The sequence below is a fragment of the Pteropus medius genome, unplaced genomic scaffold (assembly GCF_902729225.1).
Source record: "Pteropus medius unplaced genomic scaffold, Ma_sr-lr_union100, whole genome shotgun sequence".
In the NCBI taxonomy this organism is placed as follows: domain Eukaryota; kingdom Metazoa; phylum Chordata; class Mammalia; order Chiroptera; family Pteropodidae; genus Pteropus; species Pteropus medius.
This window is the reverse complement of record NW_024342471.1, coordinates 7,105,877-7,125,323: the sequence shown is the minus strand read 5'-3', so window position 1 is coordinate 7,125,323 and position 19,447 is coordinate 7,105,877. Positions and strand designations below refer to the sequence as shown.

The following is a 19,447-nucleotide window of genomic DNA, read 5'->3' as shown; positions in this document are numbered from 1 at the left end:
AGGGCTGTCCTCTGTCCTCACAAGATGTGTCATTGTCCTCACAAGCTGTCCTCACAAGCTGTGTCACCTTGGGTGACTCCCTCGATCTCTCTGAGCCACTGTTTTACCTTCTTTATGATGATGGGGCAGAATAATAATAGTAATTCTGTCAGGAAAGAGACAGTCATGCCATCTTCTGTTCCACTAAGTTCAAAGTAAAATGGCCCCAGCCAAGTTCCAATGGCCAGATAGGTGGGAAGATCTCTAAAAATAAAATTATTTTAAGGAAACAGAGAGATCCAGAATGTGGTCCCTCTGCAACCTGACACCCACAAACTAGGGACAGCCTTTCCACATGCAGCCCTTTCCTAACAGAAATCAAAGCCCTCACCACACTCCCACCTCTCTGACCCATCCAGTGATCACACTCCTCTGTAAGTGCCCCTGTTTGGTCACACACCAAACAGCCGCATCTGCAAGCACAACCCCACCTGTCCCCAGTGTTCCCTCCTCCCTTCCTTCTCCCTCCAAGACACTTGCACTAGGCTCTGAATGTCTCAGCTGCCTTTGATTTGCCCAGCAACTCCAGGCCAGCTCTGACCTGGCCAAGCCAGCAAACTTCTCTGATATCCATAGGCTGAACAACACCCTCTCCAGTGAGGTCTGAGCCCGTGTGAGTTTTTCTTTCCTTGGGTACTCTCCCTGAGCCCTAGAGTATCACAGAGTTTCCTTCTGGCTTATAGTTACAATTTAACCATAGTTAATAATTTTTCATATTAAATGTTCCCTATTTAAGCTACTATGTGGTTTCAACCTTCTGATTGGACCCAGACTGCTACCCTCATCTGTCCCTCTCCGCAGCCCGCAGGCCCCTAACTGAATGGCTGAATGGTGTCCCATGAGAGTCAAACCAGCTCCTGTGAGCAGACCACAGCTTCTTTGTGGGAGCAGAGCTTAATTCAGGTGTTTCGGTCCCCTCATCTTGAAAGAACATATATTATAGAACTGGTAATATCATGGGTACGAACAAAGACCTAGCCAATTGCAAATGATTGGCTAAATGAGTGGATGTGTGAATGACAGGATGGATGGACAAATGGATGGGTGGGTGTATGGATTGATAGGTAGGTAGATGAATAGTGGAGGGAAGGAAGGAAGCAGCTAGCTGAAGGAAGGAAGGAAGAGCAAAGGAAGGAAAGAAGGAAGGAAGAAAGGAAGGAAGGGAAGGAAGGAGAAGGGAAGGAGAAGGAAGGGCAGGCTGGACAGAAGGAGGAGAGAGAGAGAGAGTGGAGGAGGGAGTGAAATAAAGATGGAAGGTGGGGAAGCTGATCACTGATCCATCACTGGACGGACTCTATATGATCTTTTTCTAGGTCATTACTTCCTTTATAGGCTGTGTCTATGTATTAAAATTTTTGTCTCCCATATTCTAAAATACTTAGCGTTGGGCTGAGCTGATATTAAGTCGCAATAAAAGTAAGATTAATGAATTAGTTAACTAACCAAATGAAATAAAAGCCATGCCGTCCTGAGCACAACCATGAGGTTGGATTTTACAGTCTGCCCCTTTCTACTCTCTCACCACCACCCCATCTTCTTCCCACCACCAAGACTCTGGGCAGGTTCCAGGCCCCTCAGCCTGTTGCATTGGGATTTTACAGATGAACCTGTAACCTATATAGCAAGAGAGGCTAGTGTTAAACACTACCAAAGATTTTGCTTACTGACGGTGTAAATTCAGGCACATTTTACTCCCCAGCGAAATATAGACAGAACATGAATCTTGTATATCTGGGCAGGAAGGAATACTATCTCTGGCTAAGAGATTAGCTTAAAATGAGAGGAGAAAAATCACATGGCTTTCTTTGCTAATGTTTGCATCCTCAGTCTTCCCTAGGCCATCTTGTTGTATATGACCCACTGGGTTTGAAGAGCTTTTGGAAGCAAAAGGAATTAGACATATTCAGTGAAGCCATAGGCCCAGGAAGCAGATTCTGCTTCCTTCAAACAAACGAACAAAAAAACTTGCTCATGATCTGAGTAAACCAAAGATGGAGAAGCTGCTTGAGAAGGCAGGGAACTCCTTGTCACCTGAGGCTTGTGACCCAAGGACAAACCCCAGGTTGGGGTGCTGGTGATAGAAGAGGGAACTGGACACCTTACGTCTGGATTCTAGGAAGGTTGCAGTCCCAGGGATCTGCTGCCAGAGACTCGGCACATTTCTTAGTCTGGCCCTTAGTCTCCACATCTGTGAAAGGGGACTCCATACCCTGCATGCCTGACTCACAGGGCTCTTATGAGATTCCGGGAACAAGCTGAGATGTGACAATGTGGAGAGGAAAAGGCATGGGACATGCCTCCAGGTAAGGCACAATGCCTAAAGTGCCACCATGGCATTTGTAACTTCTAGGTTGTCTATATCGCTCTCCAGGGATCTCTCAAAATATGAGCTCCCCTGGGCAAGAGGGTGATGGGATCAACAGATAAGGCCACCAGAGATGTATTCACATCTTCTTCCTCTTCTAGGCAGCTCCGGTGGCTCTAGGGACAGACAGGACCCAGGGACAACATGTAGGGAATGATTGACCTCAGGTATGCAAAAAGTTCACAGGGCCTGGCTGGAAATTGCAGCTCAAGAGATGATGTTTAATGCAAGAAAGAACAGGCCTGTAAGCCTGGAGAAGCAATTTGCTCCCCACTAGGAGGCGAATGGAGGAAGGGGCTGGGTGAGGGAAGAAGTGGGGAGAGAAGGGGAAAGGGGAGGGGTAGGAGGAAGTGAGGCAGGGGAACGCAGGCATACAGCGAAGATTAAAGAGCCCAGTTGGGCCATCCAGCTTGCTGGAAGTGATTAAGTGTGGCTTTGCCTCAGTTTTCCAAGTGGCTTCAGGCGCAAGGGTCCTGGCCCTCATGCCAGGCAGTGCGCTGGCCCACTCAGCTCTCCCAGTGGTCCCGCCTCAGTGCTCATAGAGAAGTTTGCTGGATACCACCACGTAGCCCTGAAAGGCAAAGAAAGCCATGGGCAGGTCAGAAGCCACATGACGACCAGTAGGACCCGCAGCTGCCCCATCAGCCTGGCTCTGAGTTCATGCTGTGTCACTCTTGTCGTGTGTCCTGAGAACAGTCCTTTGCCTCTCTGGGCTCAGTTTCCTAATTTGTCATTAACAGCACCCACCTCAAAAGACTACTATAAGGATGCAGTGAGACCATGCAGGTAGAGCCCTCAGCATGGGACCAGCAGTTGATGCGTGCTTCCTACATGGTCAGTACCATCGCCATTTTATGATTAGGAGTCCAGATCATTGTGTATCTTCTCCAAGTCCAAGTCTCCCTAGCAGAGCCAGACACCCCTTCCCGCCCCAACCATGTCCTCTGCTCTCTACATTGTACCGCAGAAACATCCTGGGAGCCTGCTGATCATTCATTCATTCATTCATTCATTCATTCATTCATTCAGCAAATCTTCACCAAGCCTTTTCTATGAGCCAAGCCCTATGCCAGGTGCTGGCGATCCAGCAGAGAACAAGCCAGATCAAGTTCCTACCCAAATGTAGCTCTTATGTGGTCCAATATGATAGCCACTAGCTACATGTGGCTAATTACATTTCAATTAATTAAAATTAAATAAAATTTAAAATTCAGCTCCTCAGTTGTACAGGCCACATTTCAAGTGCCCAATAGTCACACGTGCCCAGTGGCCAATAGTGGCAACTGCATTGGACAGTGCAGAGTTCCATCCTCACAGAAAGGTCTATTGAACTGTGCTAGTCTAGGGACCTTTGACTTCAGACCCACTTGGCTGGATTTGTGTCCAGGTGGGTCAGCCGCTAACCGTGCTTGTATGGGGGTGTCTTAGGGAAATTTCTACTAATAACCCTGCCTCCTCCATGTGCCTATTATTCCTTCTTAAAGGGGTGGATCACCCAAGTGCCTTGGGACCATGGTCCTTAAGCAACGAGGGCATCCTCCCCAGAAGGACATCAGTGGGTCCCACTTGGGGTGGGAGTGTGAATAACACACTGATGTTGGGCTCGAGGGACCTTGGCTAAGCTTTCTGTCCTGTGCATACCTTGTTATATGAATTAGGAAGAATATATCTTTTTATGTCCTGAATGAAACAGAAAGAAGTTATAGGATCTCACCTTTGGGCAGTGGTCATGATTGAATTTCACCCTGGGCCCACAATTCCTGATCAGGGAAAGTGATTCTAGAAGAGTCAGGAGGCCCCTCCCTCATCCAGCCTACAGTGGTTTGTGTACAAAGCTGGAAGGAACCCGTCTGTCACCCTCGCCCAGAAACCAATATGACCATGCCTATTCCAGAGCACAGAAGTAAGGGACAACCGAAGGCCCCTGAGTGTGGCCTGTTGTGATATTTGATGAGGACTGAAGGGTGGTGAAACCCGCCCACCAGTGTCTCTTGATATCCTGACTTTTGCATCTCATTGCAATTAAGGATTCGTGGAGTAGTCTTGGCAGGAGTGGGGGTGCCCCCAGGCCTGGCTGACCCTAAGACCACATTGTTTGCACTAGCAGGGACACAGGAGAGAAGTGGCTCCCATCTCCCTGATCCCAGCCTCCCTCCAAGGGTGGAGGAGTCCCCTCTGATCACACCCACAGACTCTCACCTCATGGACAAAGATCTCAGCGTTGAGATAGTAGAGGCTGACCACGTTGGGGAGGGCAATCCCCATGCCCAAGAGAGCTGCAGGAGGGAAAGGAGAAACCAAGTTCAGTTGGGAGGCAGTGACCAGCACTGCTGGAGCATGTCCTGTGCTGAAGTCCTCATGTGCATCATGACACCAAGTCCCAGACACCCAGGAGGTGGGAGCCATGACTATTGCACTCACTTTACAGAAGGGAAAGTTGAGGCTTAGGGAGGGAAAAAAACTTAGCTGCGATCATACAGTTGCTAAACAGCTGAGCTAAGACGGGCTCACAGGCAGCTGGATTCCAAAGGTCACCCTCTTAATCTTTGAAGCCTGGAGTGGTGTGGGACAGGAGGGGACAAGAGGGGCCACACTGGGGTTGAGGGCAGGGCTCACCATTGAGATGGTCCAGCAGAGGCTTCTCAAACACGGTGCCTATTTGTGCATGCACTTGATCTGTCTGCAGCCGTGGAACCAGGGAGATGGGTGACCGTAGGCCCGCCCCAGCAAGGGGCCGAGAGAGATAGGCAGGCCACACAGATGGACACATGGATGGCAGAGGCACAGAGAAAGGAAGGAAGGCATGTCATCCCTGACCTGCCTTCAAGCAGAGACCATCTACCCCTGGGGCCAGGTCAGTATTCTGAGCATTAGGCATCCAGGATCCACTCACCTGAGGGGAGGCTGAGAGACTAGCACCTGACTAACTGATACTCACTCACAGTGTGACCAACAGGTGACTGGCAGACCATCTGATGTCAAGTGGCTAGCTGCCCTGTTGGCACTGACTGATAGATAGACTGACCTTGGATAGACTGATGGGGCATATTGACTGACAGGCCAACCAACAACGGCGGCCCAGCCACGTGCATGACCAAAGGAGCAGCTAACACTGCCTAATGCTGGCTTATCCAATTATCAGTGGTCTCAGAGATTTTGGGGGCTGACAAGTCACCAGCCACCAGACAGGCAAGGTGAGGTTGACTGACCAGCTGGCCAGTGGACAGACAGCCTGGGAAAGACAGACTGTCCAATGGATGGACCGCTGACTGACCACTGTCTCCAAGCACCCCAGGCAGAAGCCTGACTATGGTGGCACATATAGGCACATACATGCACAAGTAGGCATGCACACACATACCCCTTCTCCAGGCGTAAGGCCTCCCCCGCCCAGTGAGGGGACCTCTGGAGACCTCAGCCCCACACTCACATCAATGAAGCCCACATTGGAAGAGGCCACAGTGAGCTTGACATCCCTGAAATGGAAGCAGGAGGATTAGGCATGGGACCTAGTGCCCATCACCACCCATACCATACCTACACCCCAGGCTCCTCTGACAGACAATGTGACAGGTGACACCATGAAGGGTGGTGGCAAGCCAATTGCACAGAGAAACACTCTGAGGCTTCTGGGTCCAGGAGGCCTTGCTTACCCCAGCACAGATGTGATCCCCTGAAGCTTCACCTTGGACACGGAGAGCTGGAGGCTGAGGTTCACTGCCTGAGTGTATGGGGAGAACAGGGTCAAAGGGCACAAAGCCATGTGGGAGCTTTCAGCTGGCCCACAGTTGCCATGGCACTGTCAGTGACCCCAGCCTCCCACTCATCCCCCTACTCATTCAGGTGTTTGTGGAGTACAGGCCAGTAGGGGAGATGAACAACAACCAAACAGAATTTTTTCAGAGAGTAGTGGGTAGAGTGGTGGCATGGAGAGGGCTGATGGGGACCATCTTTCTCAGGGTGGTCTTGGAAGGCTTCCCTGAAGAGGGATGCAACATTTAAGCTGAGACCTGAAAGATGAGGAGAAGCCAACCACGCCAAGAGCCAGGGGAAGGGTGTCCTAGGCACAAGTATGACACGTGCAAAAGTCCTGAGGCAGGAATGTCCTGGCTCATGAAGGAACAGCTAGGCCAGTGCAGATAGGACAGAGCAGGTGAAGAGAGTGGAGCAGAAAGTAAGGTCTCCTTGCAAGTCAGCCTCCCTCCCAGAGCCAGCCCTACCCAGCCCACCTCACTCACCACATTGAGGGAGAAAAGGGACTGGAAGGCTGAGTTGGATGTCACAGCCAGGACCTCCACAAAGGGCTGCAGCTGCAGCGTGGCATTGTTGGTGTGGAGAATGACCACGGGCGTGGCACCCAGCCGCACCTTGAGCACCACGGGCATGGGCTTGGGGAACTGGTGGGTTATCTAGGAAAGCGGAGGGGGAGAAAGAGAGGAGGGCACCTGGGGGCAAAGGCTGGGTGGGCTCTCTACTTGTCATTCTTCTGATGCTGATCAAGCCACCGAGGTGGGACCACCCCGGACCCCTACCCTTGCGGGTGCCCAGTCTGGGGTAATAGGCATGAAGACAGGCACAGCCTGTGCTAAGAGAAAGGGATGCTCCTGGACCAGACTAGGGGTTTGATCCTCCCCTAGGAGGTAATCTCTGAACTTGATCTTGAAGATGGATAAGAGAAAGGAAGCAGAAAGAACATCCCAAGCGGAGGGCAGTGCTTGGGCATTTCTCCACAGAGAGGAGAAAATAACATGTTTGGGTGGGAGGGGCTATCCTGAGATGGAAGGGTGCAGATGTAAGAGTAGATGCTGAACCCCACTTGGGACAGATATGAACCAGCAGAGATCCCACAGCCCAGAGAGCCCCCCGACCCCGATCTCAGGTCTCAGCTCCTAGAATTACCAGAAATTTCACCAACCTCGGGGATGAGCTGGCCCAGCACAGAGGTATTCAGCGGATTGTCATCTGACTTCTGAAATCAGCATCACACGCCATGATAGGTTTTAGGGCAATCGCTCCCCAAGTTAGACCACCCCTTACCTCCCCCAAACCTCCATTTAACCCTTTCAACAGCCCCTGTGACCTCAAAACTCCAGCCACCCCACCCATTCACAATTTAGCCCCTACAGGATTTCCCCAGGCCAGGGCCCATGGTGTGCCTGCCCCGCGTGCCCCGGGCAGCAGATCTGGCCCTCACCAGCTGCCCTGTGATGTCCATGTTTAGGGTACCAGCCTTCTGCAGCAGCAGGAGGACAGAGTCAAACAGGTCCTGGGAGAGGCCCACAGTTGCCATGGCACTGTCAGTGCCTACATGCTCTGGCAGCATGAAACGCGTGGCATTCACAGGCAGGACGATGGGCTTGCCCAGCAGGAAGAGAACAGCCTGTAGGGGAAGGTTGAGAAGGAGACAAGCACTGGGGCCTCAGTAGGGAGGTGGCTCCATCACAGATCCTGGGTTTTGAAATGCTGCCTACTCCAAGATGTCACACATCCAACCTCACACCTGGAATGTCATTCCAGCTCCTCTACCATCAACTCCCCTGCTCCTTTAGGAATTTTCCAGAACACCAAGGACTCCAGAGGCAACAAGTCTTCAGCTCTGGGCTGACAAGGAGGTACTTACACTGATATCCAAAGAAATGTAGTCATTAGTGATATTGGGTGCACTGATCATGAAGTAGCGAATCTGGGACTCAGGACCCACAGGGTTGAGGCCTAAACGAAACCAGAATGAAGAAAAAAAGATGGCACACTTAGCAACGTCTACCAGTGCCTCATCTATGCAGAAAACTCAATTATCTGAATACATTGGTTCACCAGACCCAGGCCAAGAAACAAACAAACAAACAAACAAAAAACAAACAGGAAAAAGCCCATGAGTGAGCAAACAAGTTGCAAAGTGCACACATCTAAAATCCAGCCACCCACAATCTGACTCTTAGTTTAGATACAATCCTAACAGTTTTGGTTTCTGTTCCCAGTCGATAGATGACTAGAGACCCCAAATAAGAAAGAAGGAGAAAGGTCACGCTAGGCACAAACACTCCCTGACAAAGGCAAGAAGGAACCACAGGAAAAGAAGGGAGTTCACATATACTGAGGTTCAGACATTTGACTTACAACGTCGTGTTCAGTCCTCACCAGTCCTGTAGGGTTAAGAGCCCATTTTATACACACACACACACACACACACACACACACACACACCATTTGATGAGTTTAGCTGTGCCCTGGATTGCCTGGTCCATCCAACTCCAAAGGTACATTCTCTCCACTTAATCACACAGCCTCCTACAGGAATTCAAAAGGCACAGCCCCCTGGGTCATTCAGTGCCAGAGCACATCAGTGCCTGCACCCCTAAAGACACTTAGGGGACTTTCAGGGAGATGCATCTGAAAGCCCGATGCCTATAAGGCAAGTTCCCCCAAGGCTCAGAACATTCGGATTGAGAAGGTTGCACAGTGTGACTCTCTAGCGGGAACCGTATCTCCAGACACAGCTAGGCTAGACAACAAGCAGGTGAAGCCTCAACCCCACTGTCAGGAAGGCCAACAGCTCCTTCCCAAAGGCTCTGCATAACACAGATTTTAATGCCTCTATGTGTGTATGTGTCCATTTAGATTTCTTTCTGATTTTCTACTGTCTCTTCTGCATTTAATTTGATTTTCTCTAATATTTGGGGGATTTCTTATGATTGTAAAAGCAATGTAATATGATCAGTGGTTGTCAAAGATCGGGGAGGGTGGAGCGGGGCAGCTCAAAGGGATTCTAGGGGCTGGTGCAATGTTCTGTGTATCAAGTGTGGTGGCAATTACATGACTTTATGCACTTGTCAAAACTCACAGTCGACACTGCAGAGGGTGAATTACTCTATGTTTTTAAAGTGACTAAACAGTTAAAAACTTTAAATGATAGTCCATATTCATTGTGAACATATAGAACATTTTTTAAAGATAGAAGAAATATAATCCAGAATCTCAAATTTATTTCTTTTTCGGTATTTTTCTTATGCAGAGATAAACTTCTCTCTCACTCTCTCAGTAAAACTGGAATGAAGCTATATATATATATATATATCTTTGTGTCCTCTTTTTTCTTTAAAGAGCGACATTATACGTTAGTTAAGACCACAGGCTTTCAAGGAGGAATGCCTCAGTTTCTTCATCTGTAAAATGGAGCTAATAACACTACAGTAAATATTAGCTTTTATTATATTGTATTTTGCCAGGCATATTGCTAGGTTAATGCCCCCTTTAAACTATGCTTTTTAATGGCTCCTATCATTCCATGCTCTAGGTATACATGACTCATATAAACAGTCTCCCGGGGTTGGACACTTAGATTTCCTTTACTCATTTTTTTTTTTTAAATTCCTCAAAGACATGGGCAAGGGCTGGTTTTGGTATGAACCTAATTACAAGTCATCATGATGGAGAAAACCCTGCTAAGGAAGATGGGAGAGACTAATGTTTATTGAGTCTATTTTATGCCAGGCCCTTAACCTGTGCTGTCTTATAGCAATCCATGGAGAAGTGAAATTTTGATTCCCATTTTTGGATTGGAATGGTTAGGCTCCGAGAGATGGGTGACTCCCCCAAGGTCACAAAGCAGGTGAGCAACAGTGCCAGAATTACCCTCATGTCCCTTGATTCCAAGTCCAATTTCTTCGACCTCCTGGTGCCTTCTATTAAGGTAATATGGAGATTGAGGCAGTGATGGGAGTGAGGGAAATCAAAGAATGTTCCCCAGACAAGGGGACTTTGAGCTGGGCTGTGAAATGTGGGCAGAGCAGTGGGTGGACATGTGAGAAGTAGAAAACCAGAATGACCTGGTTCATGGGTGCCTCTAGCACCATGCTGAGGATTTTAGACTCAGAGCCTCTGGTTTCTCATCTATAAACTGGGCATAAAAAAACGCCACCTCATAGGACTGTTAGAAGAAGTTTGCACAAGGAAAACAAAGTTACCTTGATATGACAATATTCACCGAGGAACCCACCACGGATAAGCGTGGACCCTGCCAGACATCTTTCCTGGCTTAACACCAGCATGCTGGTCCTAAATCTCGTCCCCTCAACCCCCACACACCTGTCACAGGCTGGGCAAGAGTTAGTGGCAAACCCTGACTCAAAGGCAAAGCCAATTGATCGCAAAGTGCAGCTGCCAACAGCCACCAGCTCTGGATTTCACAAAGTTGATGACTGCAATGTGGGAGAAACACTAAAACCCTAGGCAAGACCATTCGATAGGAGAAGATGTGCTTCAAACAGGAGAAGCTTCCAAATAGGCTTGTGAAAAAAACAGAGGAAGTTCTGCATTACGCTCAGGGCTCAGTGAGAACATATTATCCCCCAATTCAACACAGGATGCATTCTTTTATCAGTCTAGGGGTGGGCCCGTAATTGCCAGGTAGTTCTCAAATATCGATACACATTGAAACTGTTGAAAAGAAATGAAGCTGACCTACTTTCATAGCTTTTAATTTCAAGTTGTAAGACAAAGTTGTGATGGAGCCTTGTTTAGCACGCACTGTGGCCACTGTGCATAGTGGCTGCAAGCACCTGGGACTCCATCTGCCGTCGAAGAGCAAGGTATGTAGAGTGGTGGTGAGGTGACCAATGACTCATGGGAGTCAGTGGATGTATAGCCCTGCTTCTTGAGGAGAAGGTTAGGCATGTTCTTTTCTATATCCAAGAGCTCTCCAATGGGAGTGAGCCCCAGAAGCCACAGCAGTTACCTACCCATTAACACATCTTCCTTCCCTTATCACTGCTCCCCGCCCCAACCAGTGGCCCCCAGGACCTTCTCCTCCACTCCCGGTTTGAGTCACTTATACTAAAATCCTCATTTCAAGGTCTGTTTCTGGGGGATTAGCCTAGACAGTGACCTTCTGCTAGTACACTCCCAGTACTCCCTGGATAAGTAAGACTTCTGGATAAATGAGAGGTGGGATGAGCCTGACAGTGGAGAGGAGAGGAAGCCTTGACTCTGGGTGGTGGGTGGCCCCTGAGAAGGGAAACAGGATCAAGGGCACTTGGGAGCAGAAGAGCTTGAGTTCTGTCAAGGACATGTTGAGTGGGAGGAGCTTGTGGGACTTTCCAGGAGGAGGTGTCCAGGAGGAAATGAAATATAAGGGCCAGAGCCCTGAAGTGGGGAGGGAGGAGAGTCTAGCAAAGAATGTGAGAGATGTGGGAGCAAAACCATGGGAGGAGGGAGTCTCTGAATCTCCAGGTGGAGGAGGAGGCAACTGCAAACTACATATACTCCTCCTTACACACACATACACACACACCAAACATTCATTCAAAGACATGGTTCTAGAATATGGAGATTCCCAGTAATTTTTTAGTCATCCTACTACATCCAGGAGTTGAGTCTTGAAGAGTCTTGGGGGCCTGTGAAGGTCTCAGAGGTCCCTCCACAACCCTGGGCTCCCAGGTCTTACCAATTAAAGTGCCCAGGTGGACGTTGAGGTTCTGCACCAGGTTAGAGACGCTCAGGCACAGCTGCGGCAAGACAAAGGAGGCTGGGTCAGGGGCACTCGGGTCTGGAAGCCTCCCTCAGCCTGGACACCAAGGCCTGAGATCCTTTCCTTCATCTATCACCCAGAGGGCATCTTTGGGCATCTCCTCTGAGCACTGGGGAGTCAGAGGGGAAGTTAATATCCATGGGCATTGAGGAAAGAACAGGGGCTGAGGGACACAGCAGAGGTGGCCACAGCTGGGCCTGGGTGATGGCTGCATCGGGTCCCAGAGGGCCAGCTGGTGGAAGAGTGTTACCTGAGGTAGAGGCAGGCAGTGGTCGGCAAGCCGGGCAAGGGAGACTAGAGTTCTCCTGAGCAGAGTGGCAGCCAGAGAAACATATTAAGCTAGAGTCACTGTGATGGAGGTGGCAGAGGAGAGACTGCAAGGCTGGGGACGGTCACTGCCTGGTCCAGGCAAGAGCTGGTGAGGCTGGGCCAGGTGAGGCCAGGTGGCGGAGGAGAGGGCCAGGTCAGGTTGTACTGCCTTCCACTCTGGAGCCTCAGTTTTTTCATTTGAAAGATGAGCGTGCTAAGGCCTGCCTCGGGGGGGTGTGGGATGGCATGCAGTGGGTTCATTTGGTCTCTACTGCTGCCCCTTAAAGGAGGTGGCAGTGAGGTGAGAAGGGGTAGAGATGAAGAACTAGTTCCCCCTTGGCAGCAGGACCCTGGCCTCTGGGCACCATCTCTCACCAAGTCAACCACAGGCAGTTAATAACAAGAGCTAAAATATAAACAGTAATGGCAGCACCCTGCCCAAACTGTCCTAAACTCTTTGTGGATCTTAATGCGCTCAACCCTCAAGCCAGCCCACCAGGACATTTACTCTCTCTGCATTGCAGATGTAGAATTGGGGGCACAGGGAAGTTAGGCGACCTGTCCAGTTCACAGCTGGAAAGAAGGGGAACCGGAACACGGACCCCATCCGGCTCCAGTGCCCATGTCTTTGTCCGCTCTCATTTTGTCATCTTTTCACTAGCCACACGGCCTCTGAAAGCACTGCCCCCATCCCACCCTTTAGCATGGAATTGGGGCTGCCCAAGAGGATGAGCCTCCTTCCCTTGTTATCCCCCCACACTGCCCTTGTTTGGGCCTTCCTGTCACTGGCCTGGAGCAGCTTCTTTCCTGCCCTCATGGGAAAATCGGAGGAGTTCCATGAAGGGCATTCAATAAGTAAATAAATAGATAATAGATAGACGAGAGAGAGAGAGAGAGAGAGAAAGAGAAAGAGAAAGAGAGAGAGATGACAGATAGATAGATAGTAAGGCAGTAACCATTCCAATCTCCCCATGCCTGCAAACCTCCATTCATTCGCCATGCCTGCTGAGGTAAGTGATGCCCTGCTTCCTGAGAGATCGGCAGGAGGCCCTTTACCTTGTTACGCAGGACAGCTTTGATGTGACGCTGCACCCGGACCAGCAAGGCCGTGCTAAGGAAGAGACATGAGAAGGGCTCCTTAGCTCTGAGTCAGTGCATTTGGTCCTGTCTCTCTTGGCAAAGCCACCCATCTGGGTGAGAAGTCTTTTCTCAGGCAGGAGTCAGTGATTCCCATTTCACACCCTGCCATCAGCTGAATACAATTGTCCCCACAGGTGAGGAAACTGAGCCTCAAACCAGAGCACTGGCTTCAAGGTTCGGAAGTAGCTAAGATGTGATAATGAGGCCAGGCTTAGGGGAGACAGAGTGGGTGTTGCAAAAGCTGGGCTTAGCCACCTCCTTGGCCAGTGGGCTTTGTGGGCCGCTCTGATCGCCATGAGGAAGGGGTGCTTCCTGCTTGGACTCCAATTCTCTGTGACACCATTAGTAAAGTCCCTACCTCTCTCTGGGCCTCAGTTTTTCCTCTGAACAGTGAGAGATTGGTCTAAGTTAGTGTGTCTCCACAGAGATGCCTAGGAAACCATAGCCCTATGTTTACTAAAACGTTGATCCGAGCTGTAGCCCATACCCACCGACTTGCCTCTTGGGGGAGGTGGGAAGATGGCATCTGTGTTTTTAATGCCATCAACCTTGGGGCTTCCATTTCCGTGAGCAGCCCCTGCCTGTGAGGGCCGCGAGGGGACATGAGTTACACATGATGATCATGGGACACGAGCAGGATTTACAGACAATTCTTCTCTAGGGAAAATACAGTCCAAAATGTTCAACCACCTCACAGTGAGCCCCTACCCATTGTGGGAAAGTATAGACAAAATGCAGGGGATTCACGAGCACTGGGTTATTCAGGCTGTGAGGGTTTGAACCTCGCTCCAGCATTTGCCAGCTGTGTGACTTTAGGCAAATCACTTAACTGCTCTGTGCCTCCGTTTTTTCTCCTGTAAAATGGAGAAAATGGTTACACCCCCACTGGTAGGATCACTGTTAGACAATGCTCAGAAAGGGCCTAGAATGTGACCAGCTCTCAGCAGGTTCTCTGGAGGCAGGAGCTGCTGTAAGCTTTAGATAGTACATGAGAGGCCACCTCACACAGTGAGAGCTTGGTGGGTCCCAGTGCCCTGGACCTCAGACTCCCTATCTCTGCAGGAAGGGACAGCCCTCTGAGGTCCCTAATAAAGGCATAAGCCCACAATCCCTTCCTGAGTAGTATGTTAATGGCTAATGTGCGTTGTTATGTAGTGGGAGGGTGGGACCGTAGAGAGGACATGGGCTCTGGCTGCACACTCACTGTATCACCTCAGGCAAGTCCCTGCACCTCTCTGATCCTTAGAGTGCTCAGCTGGATGTGATACTGGGGGTCTTTTAGGCCCATTGTGGCAAATGGATGAAGGCTTGAGTAGGAAGCTCAGAATATAGCACCACAGCCCAGGCACCCACCTGTGATTGCCATCAAGCACAATGGCATTATTGAAGAACGAGGAGCAGGTGGAGATGCTGACAACGGGAGTCCTGATGGAGTCCGGGGCCACACAAGCATCAGCCACCAGTACCACAGGTAGAACCAGCTCCAGGGGCTCTGGGACTCTGCAGGGACACCAGTCCTGAGACACAGCTGCGCCGCCCAGAAGAGCCCATGTTGACCGATGTGAGACCTTGCAAACCCCCAGCCCAAGCCTGCCCTCCACTTGACACAGGCAGGACCCCCACTCAGCATGATATGGTCCCACTTGAGCCCCGCAAACTCCACTCAGGGTCACAGACATTACAGCAGTTGGGTGTGAACTCTGGCTCCCCATGCCCTCTGACTGCGAGACCCGAGTCAGTCATTCCCCATACTGAGCCTCAGTTTCCTTTTGATAAAATGAACATAAGATTGATGGTACTGATCTCAAAGGGCTGTGCTGTTTCTATGAGGCAGTCATGTGAAAACACCCTGTTTGGAGCCTCTCCCACAGTAAACACTTATAAAATAGGAGTGTCAGGACAGAGGAATTAAAATAAGAGACCCCTCTGAAGGTCCAGCTCATAGTTTGAAAATTAAATGCATATAAAGTGACTGATGTACAGAAATAATTCTAATGGCTATGCTTATTGAGCATCTACTATGTGTGTAATTTTAATGAATTAATTTAATGAATCCATGCACTGCAACCCTCATAGACCTGCTGTGAAATTTCATCCCATTTTACAGCAGAGAAAACTGAGAGATGGAGAAGAAAACTAACTCTGATCGTCCCTGAAAACCTTCTTGCCCCCTCCCGACAAGGAGACTGACTCACCGAAAGACCTTGAAAGTAAAATTGGCTGCCGCCAACGTGCGTATCCCAAAACCGGCAATGAAGTTCAGGTCCAGGCGGGACACCTGCACATTCAGAATCTGGACCCTGCAGGGTAGAAATGGAGGTGACAGGGTGGCCCCCATTAAACCATGGAATTAACTCTGGGGTGAGTGCCCTGAGCCATATATACACTGTTGATGTTATAAAGGACTTTCTGACCATTGGAACCATGAGATGAGGAAGAGGTAGTGAGTTCTTCATCACAGGGGGCATGCAAGCCTTGTATGGACAACAAGCTGGTAGGGAAAAGATGCAGAGAGGATCCCAGCACTGGACTGGGATTGGGTGAGATGATCTCTCAGGTCTTGGAGGGATTTTAGTGTTTGACTGAGGTCTGGAAAGCTGGAAAGTGGGGAAAGAAAGACTTCGGGACCCACAGAAGGCAGAAATCCCCTCTATCGAATTCTAATCAACAGCTTTGGCTTGTAGCTCTCCGGCAATGGGAAACTTAATCCCTTAAAAGCTGCCTGTTCTGATTGCTAAGCACTTTGCAACTAACCTATAATTCCTTTTTTTCCTAAATGAAAGTCATTTCTTTTTTCTGCACAGCAGTGGTGGGGGCAGGGGAAATTCAAAACATTACAAATGGTATAAATTTTTAAAACCACATCAAAACTCCACAAACACTCTCACTGTTGGCACTTGGGTGACATCCTTCCATAACTCTTCTTAGGACACAAGCTGACCTAGAACCTACTTTTTTTCATTTGACAACCATCCCGGATGTGTTCCCACATCTATAAACAAGGACTCTCGGTGCTGTAATCAAACAGCCACATGCTGTCCATTGTGTGGCTGGATAACAAATCATTTAGGAACCCTCAACTGTTAGGAATTGATGTTGTTGCCCGTTCTCCACCATTATCAACCACGCTGTGAGCAGCATTCCAGCCCTACCCAGGGGCCTCAACTGGAGTGGGGAGGGCCTCCTAGTCAGCTGCTTTTTTACCCATCTGTATTAAATATTTGAACTTAGTCTCCATCATTCCAAACTTTATAGTATATATATTTTTTCTTGTAAATCCAGAGATCTGGCAATAGTAAATCTGCGTCCACATAGATGGGGACAGCTGGCCAAGCCCCTGGAGGTATCTGAGTTTGAGGCACCCCCATCTATCTTTGCCTTTGAGTCTCTGTGCTTAATGGGGTAACGGGGATGCTGTGGGGGTAAATTACTCAGATTTGTGTCTAAATTCAGTGTCTAGCTTTTGGAGGCAGTAGCCAAGGGTCCTGCCAGCACTGGGAACCCAGGAGCCACAATCTTGCACAATCTTGGCCGCTGGAGGCAGAAATCTACAAATTCAAAGGCTCCAGGCCCCCATGTCTCTACCTTGGTCTCATCTCCTAAGTCCTCTTGTGACCACTCACCTAGTGGGTGGGCGTATCTAACCGAGTGAGGGAAGCACTCATCTAGCTTGTGGGGAAACACTCACCTATAGATGAGGGTGTTCATTTAGTAGACTGGAGCATTCTTCCCGGGGGATGAGGGGACTCACCTGGCAAGAGGGAACACTCACCTGGTGACAAGAACACCTTATCTGGAGGGCAGGAGCACTCACCTGGAGGGCTGAAGCACCTCTCCACTCCAGTCCAGGAAATGTGGGACAGTGACCTGCAGGGCCCGCTGGAGAGGGGCTTTCCCGGTTTCAGACACTATGAGGCCAGAGCAGGGCAAGGTCAGGCTGCCCTCAGGAGCCACCAAGGAAGACCACACCATCTGCCATCTGCTCCACATCCTGAGAGGGGAGGGCTCAGAAACTGGAAGGGGTAGGCTTGTCCATGGACACAGGGGGCCAGTCCGCTCCCCATAAGCCCTCCTTGGGTGCACTCCTCACACCAGAACTGCAAGGCGTGCCATCCCTCTCTCGCTCTGCCTCTCGAAATCCCACTGTCTACCCCACTCCTCAGAAACAAAAACAAACTTGCTTTGCCCTTTTGCAAGATTCTGATGGGATTCCACCTCCTCCGGAGCCTCCCCAAATCCCCAAGCAGAGCGCCCCACCAGTTGAAAGGTGGTGGGATCTGGGGGATGGAGGCTGAGGACTCTGGAATCCCTGAGATTCTGGGTGCAACCCCCAGCTCTACTACTCTGCTATTCACTATCCGTGTGACTGCTCTGTGCCTCAGTTTCCCTACCTATAAATTTGCAATGATTATAAAGACCCATCACATAGGGTCTTTATAATGGCTCAGTACACAATAAATGTTAGCTCTCCCTGTTGCTCTTCATTTTTATGATAATAATGGCTAATATTTCTATAGTTTCTCCTTTGTTCTGCCAGGACTGTTCTGGGTGCTTTGCTTTTCATCACAACTCTGTAACATAGGTACTATATTATGCTCTGTTTATGAATGGGTAAGAACACCTGGAAAGGGGATGTCAAGTCAGAGCTGAAGTCAGATCTTGGCTCCCAAGCCCCTGGACCTCCTCATGCACCCGTGCGGCTGGACCAAGGCAGGTGCCGATTAAATGTGAGTGGAATTAAAAAGGGGAGCGATGGTGCTGGAAGAGAGCACTTGATGAGTCAAGAGGCCCGGACTCTGCTCAGACTCACTGTGGGATCTGAAGAAGTCCCTGTGCCCCTCTAGTCCTCAGTTTCCCCAGACGCAAGCATAAAGGCAGTGGTCTCTATGCTCTTAATGCCCCTCTCCAGCCTGACCATCTGTGACTGAGCTGAGATCCACACTCAAGCCTCTGGGCTCCATCCACAGTGCACCCCCTACACAGGGCTTAAACTCTGGGGCTTACAGACAGGAACTGGAAGGACACTGTCAAGAAGCCACCCAGCCTGACCTTGGAAAGAGGTGTGTGAGGCTTGGGCATCCTGTCGGATTTCCGCCAAGAGCAAACACAGGTGGGTGCACCCAGAGGGCTCTCGGGACAAAGGAGGTTCACATGGGACAGGCGGAGAGAGAATGGCTAACGGAGGGCAGTGGCCTCATGTCCCTGCTTACCAGCATCCGTGCATGGCACCATGTGCCAGTCACACTCTAACACGGATCACTGACCCCTTTCACTGCCCGGATACAAGGTCCTGGAAGTCTGTGTGTGCACCGGGGGAAAGACCCTGCTGCTTCCCTGAGTCACTGTCTCACTGTTTCGTGGCCTGGGCCACTGACAGAAACTTCTACTGTCTGACCTGAGTCCTTCACACTATAACCTGAGTTCAGTCTTGTCTCAAGGGAAATTGCTTCTGATTTCTCACTACTGACTCAGCTTAGGTGAGACCCCAAAAGCCTCTGCGGGGGCAGCTGTGGGGGGCAGCCTTTGTCCCTCTCTGGGCCTAAGTTTCCTCATTGTCCCTTCCCTAGGGGTGGAGCAGACTCATAGGACAGAGGCCTCGCCTAAGATAGGCCCAGTGAGAGGCTGGCTCTTCTCACTGTGAGTACAGCAAGGATCTAATGCCATGCTCCCCCAGATCATGCTAGACACGCCTTCCCCAGCACACAAGTGCACACAGAGCCCCCACGCACACACATGTACACCCAGGATGTGCAGCCACATCTGCACGCACACATGTCCAGGCACCATGACACTTGCACATGATTGGGGACCCACTTGACACATCTCATGAATTTTCAAACCCATATAGATACATACAAGCAAAAGTAACCCCTCAAACTGACCCATGCCCACCCCACTTGGTCCCATGAGCACAATCATGAGGGTACACTTGCATATAGGACAAAACATACACTCCCACTCATGCATTCACTTACTATTCATTGAGCAGCACTGTGTCAGACAGTCAGGCACTGTCTGAGATCCAAGGACACAGTGACAGATGGATAAGATCTGGGTCCTTGCGGGGG

The 19,447-nt window shown here is 50.0% G+C and overlaps 1 protein-coding gene across 1 annotated transcript in view; it reads right to left on the bottom strand.

The window, feature by feature from the left end:
• Positions 1–2,933: 2,933 nt before the first annotated feature.
• The window catches only part of BPIFB2 (BPI fold containing family B member 2), a 16,775-nt gene continuing 261 nt past the window's right edge, over positions 2,934–19,447 (bottom strand). The window contains exons 2-15 of the mRNA XM_039863682.1: positions 17,194–17,287; positions 15,575–15,679; positions 14,733–14,879; positions 13,296–13,350; positions 11,847–11,907; positions 8,025–8,116; positions 7,599–7,784; positions 7,320–7,373; positions 6,643–6,813; positions 6,058–6,125; positions 5,835–5,880; positions 5,021–5,084; positions 4,604–4,680; positions 2,934–2,975 (exon numbers count right to left, since the gene is read on the bottom strand). Of these exons, the coding sequence (XP_039719616.1) occupies positions 2,934–2,975; positions 4,604–4,680; positions 5,021–5,084; positions 5,835–5,880; positions 6,058–6,125; positions 6,643–6,813; positions 7,320–7,373; positions 7,599–7,784; positions 8,025–8,116; positions 11,847–11,907; positions 13,296–13,350; positions 14,733–14,879; positions 15,575–15,679; positions 17,194–17,287 (1,262 nt within the window). The remainder of the gene's footprint in view (positions 2,976–4,603; positions 4,681–5,020; positions 5,085–5,834; positions 5,881–6,057; positions 6,126–6,642; positions 6,814–7,319; positions 7,374–7,598; positions 7,785–8,024; positions 8,117–11,846; positions 11,908–13,295; positions 13,351–14,732; positions 14,880–15,574; positions 15,680–17,193; positions 17,288–19,447) is intronic.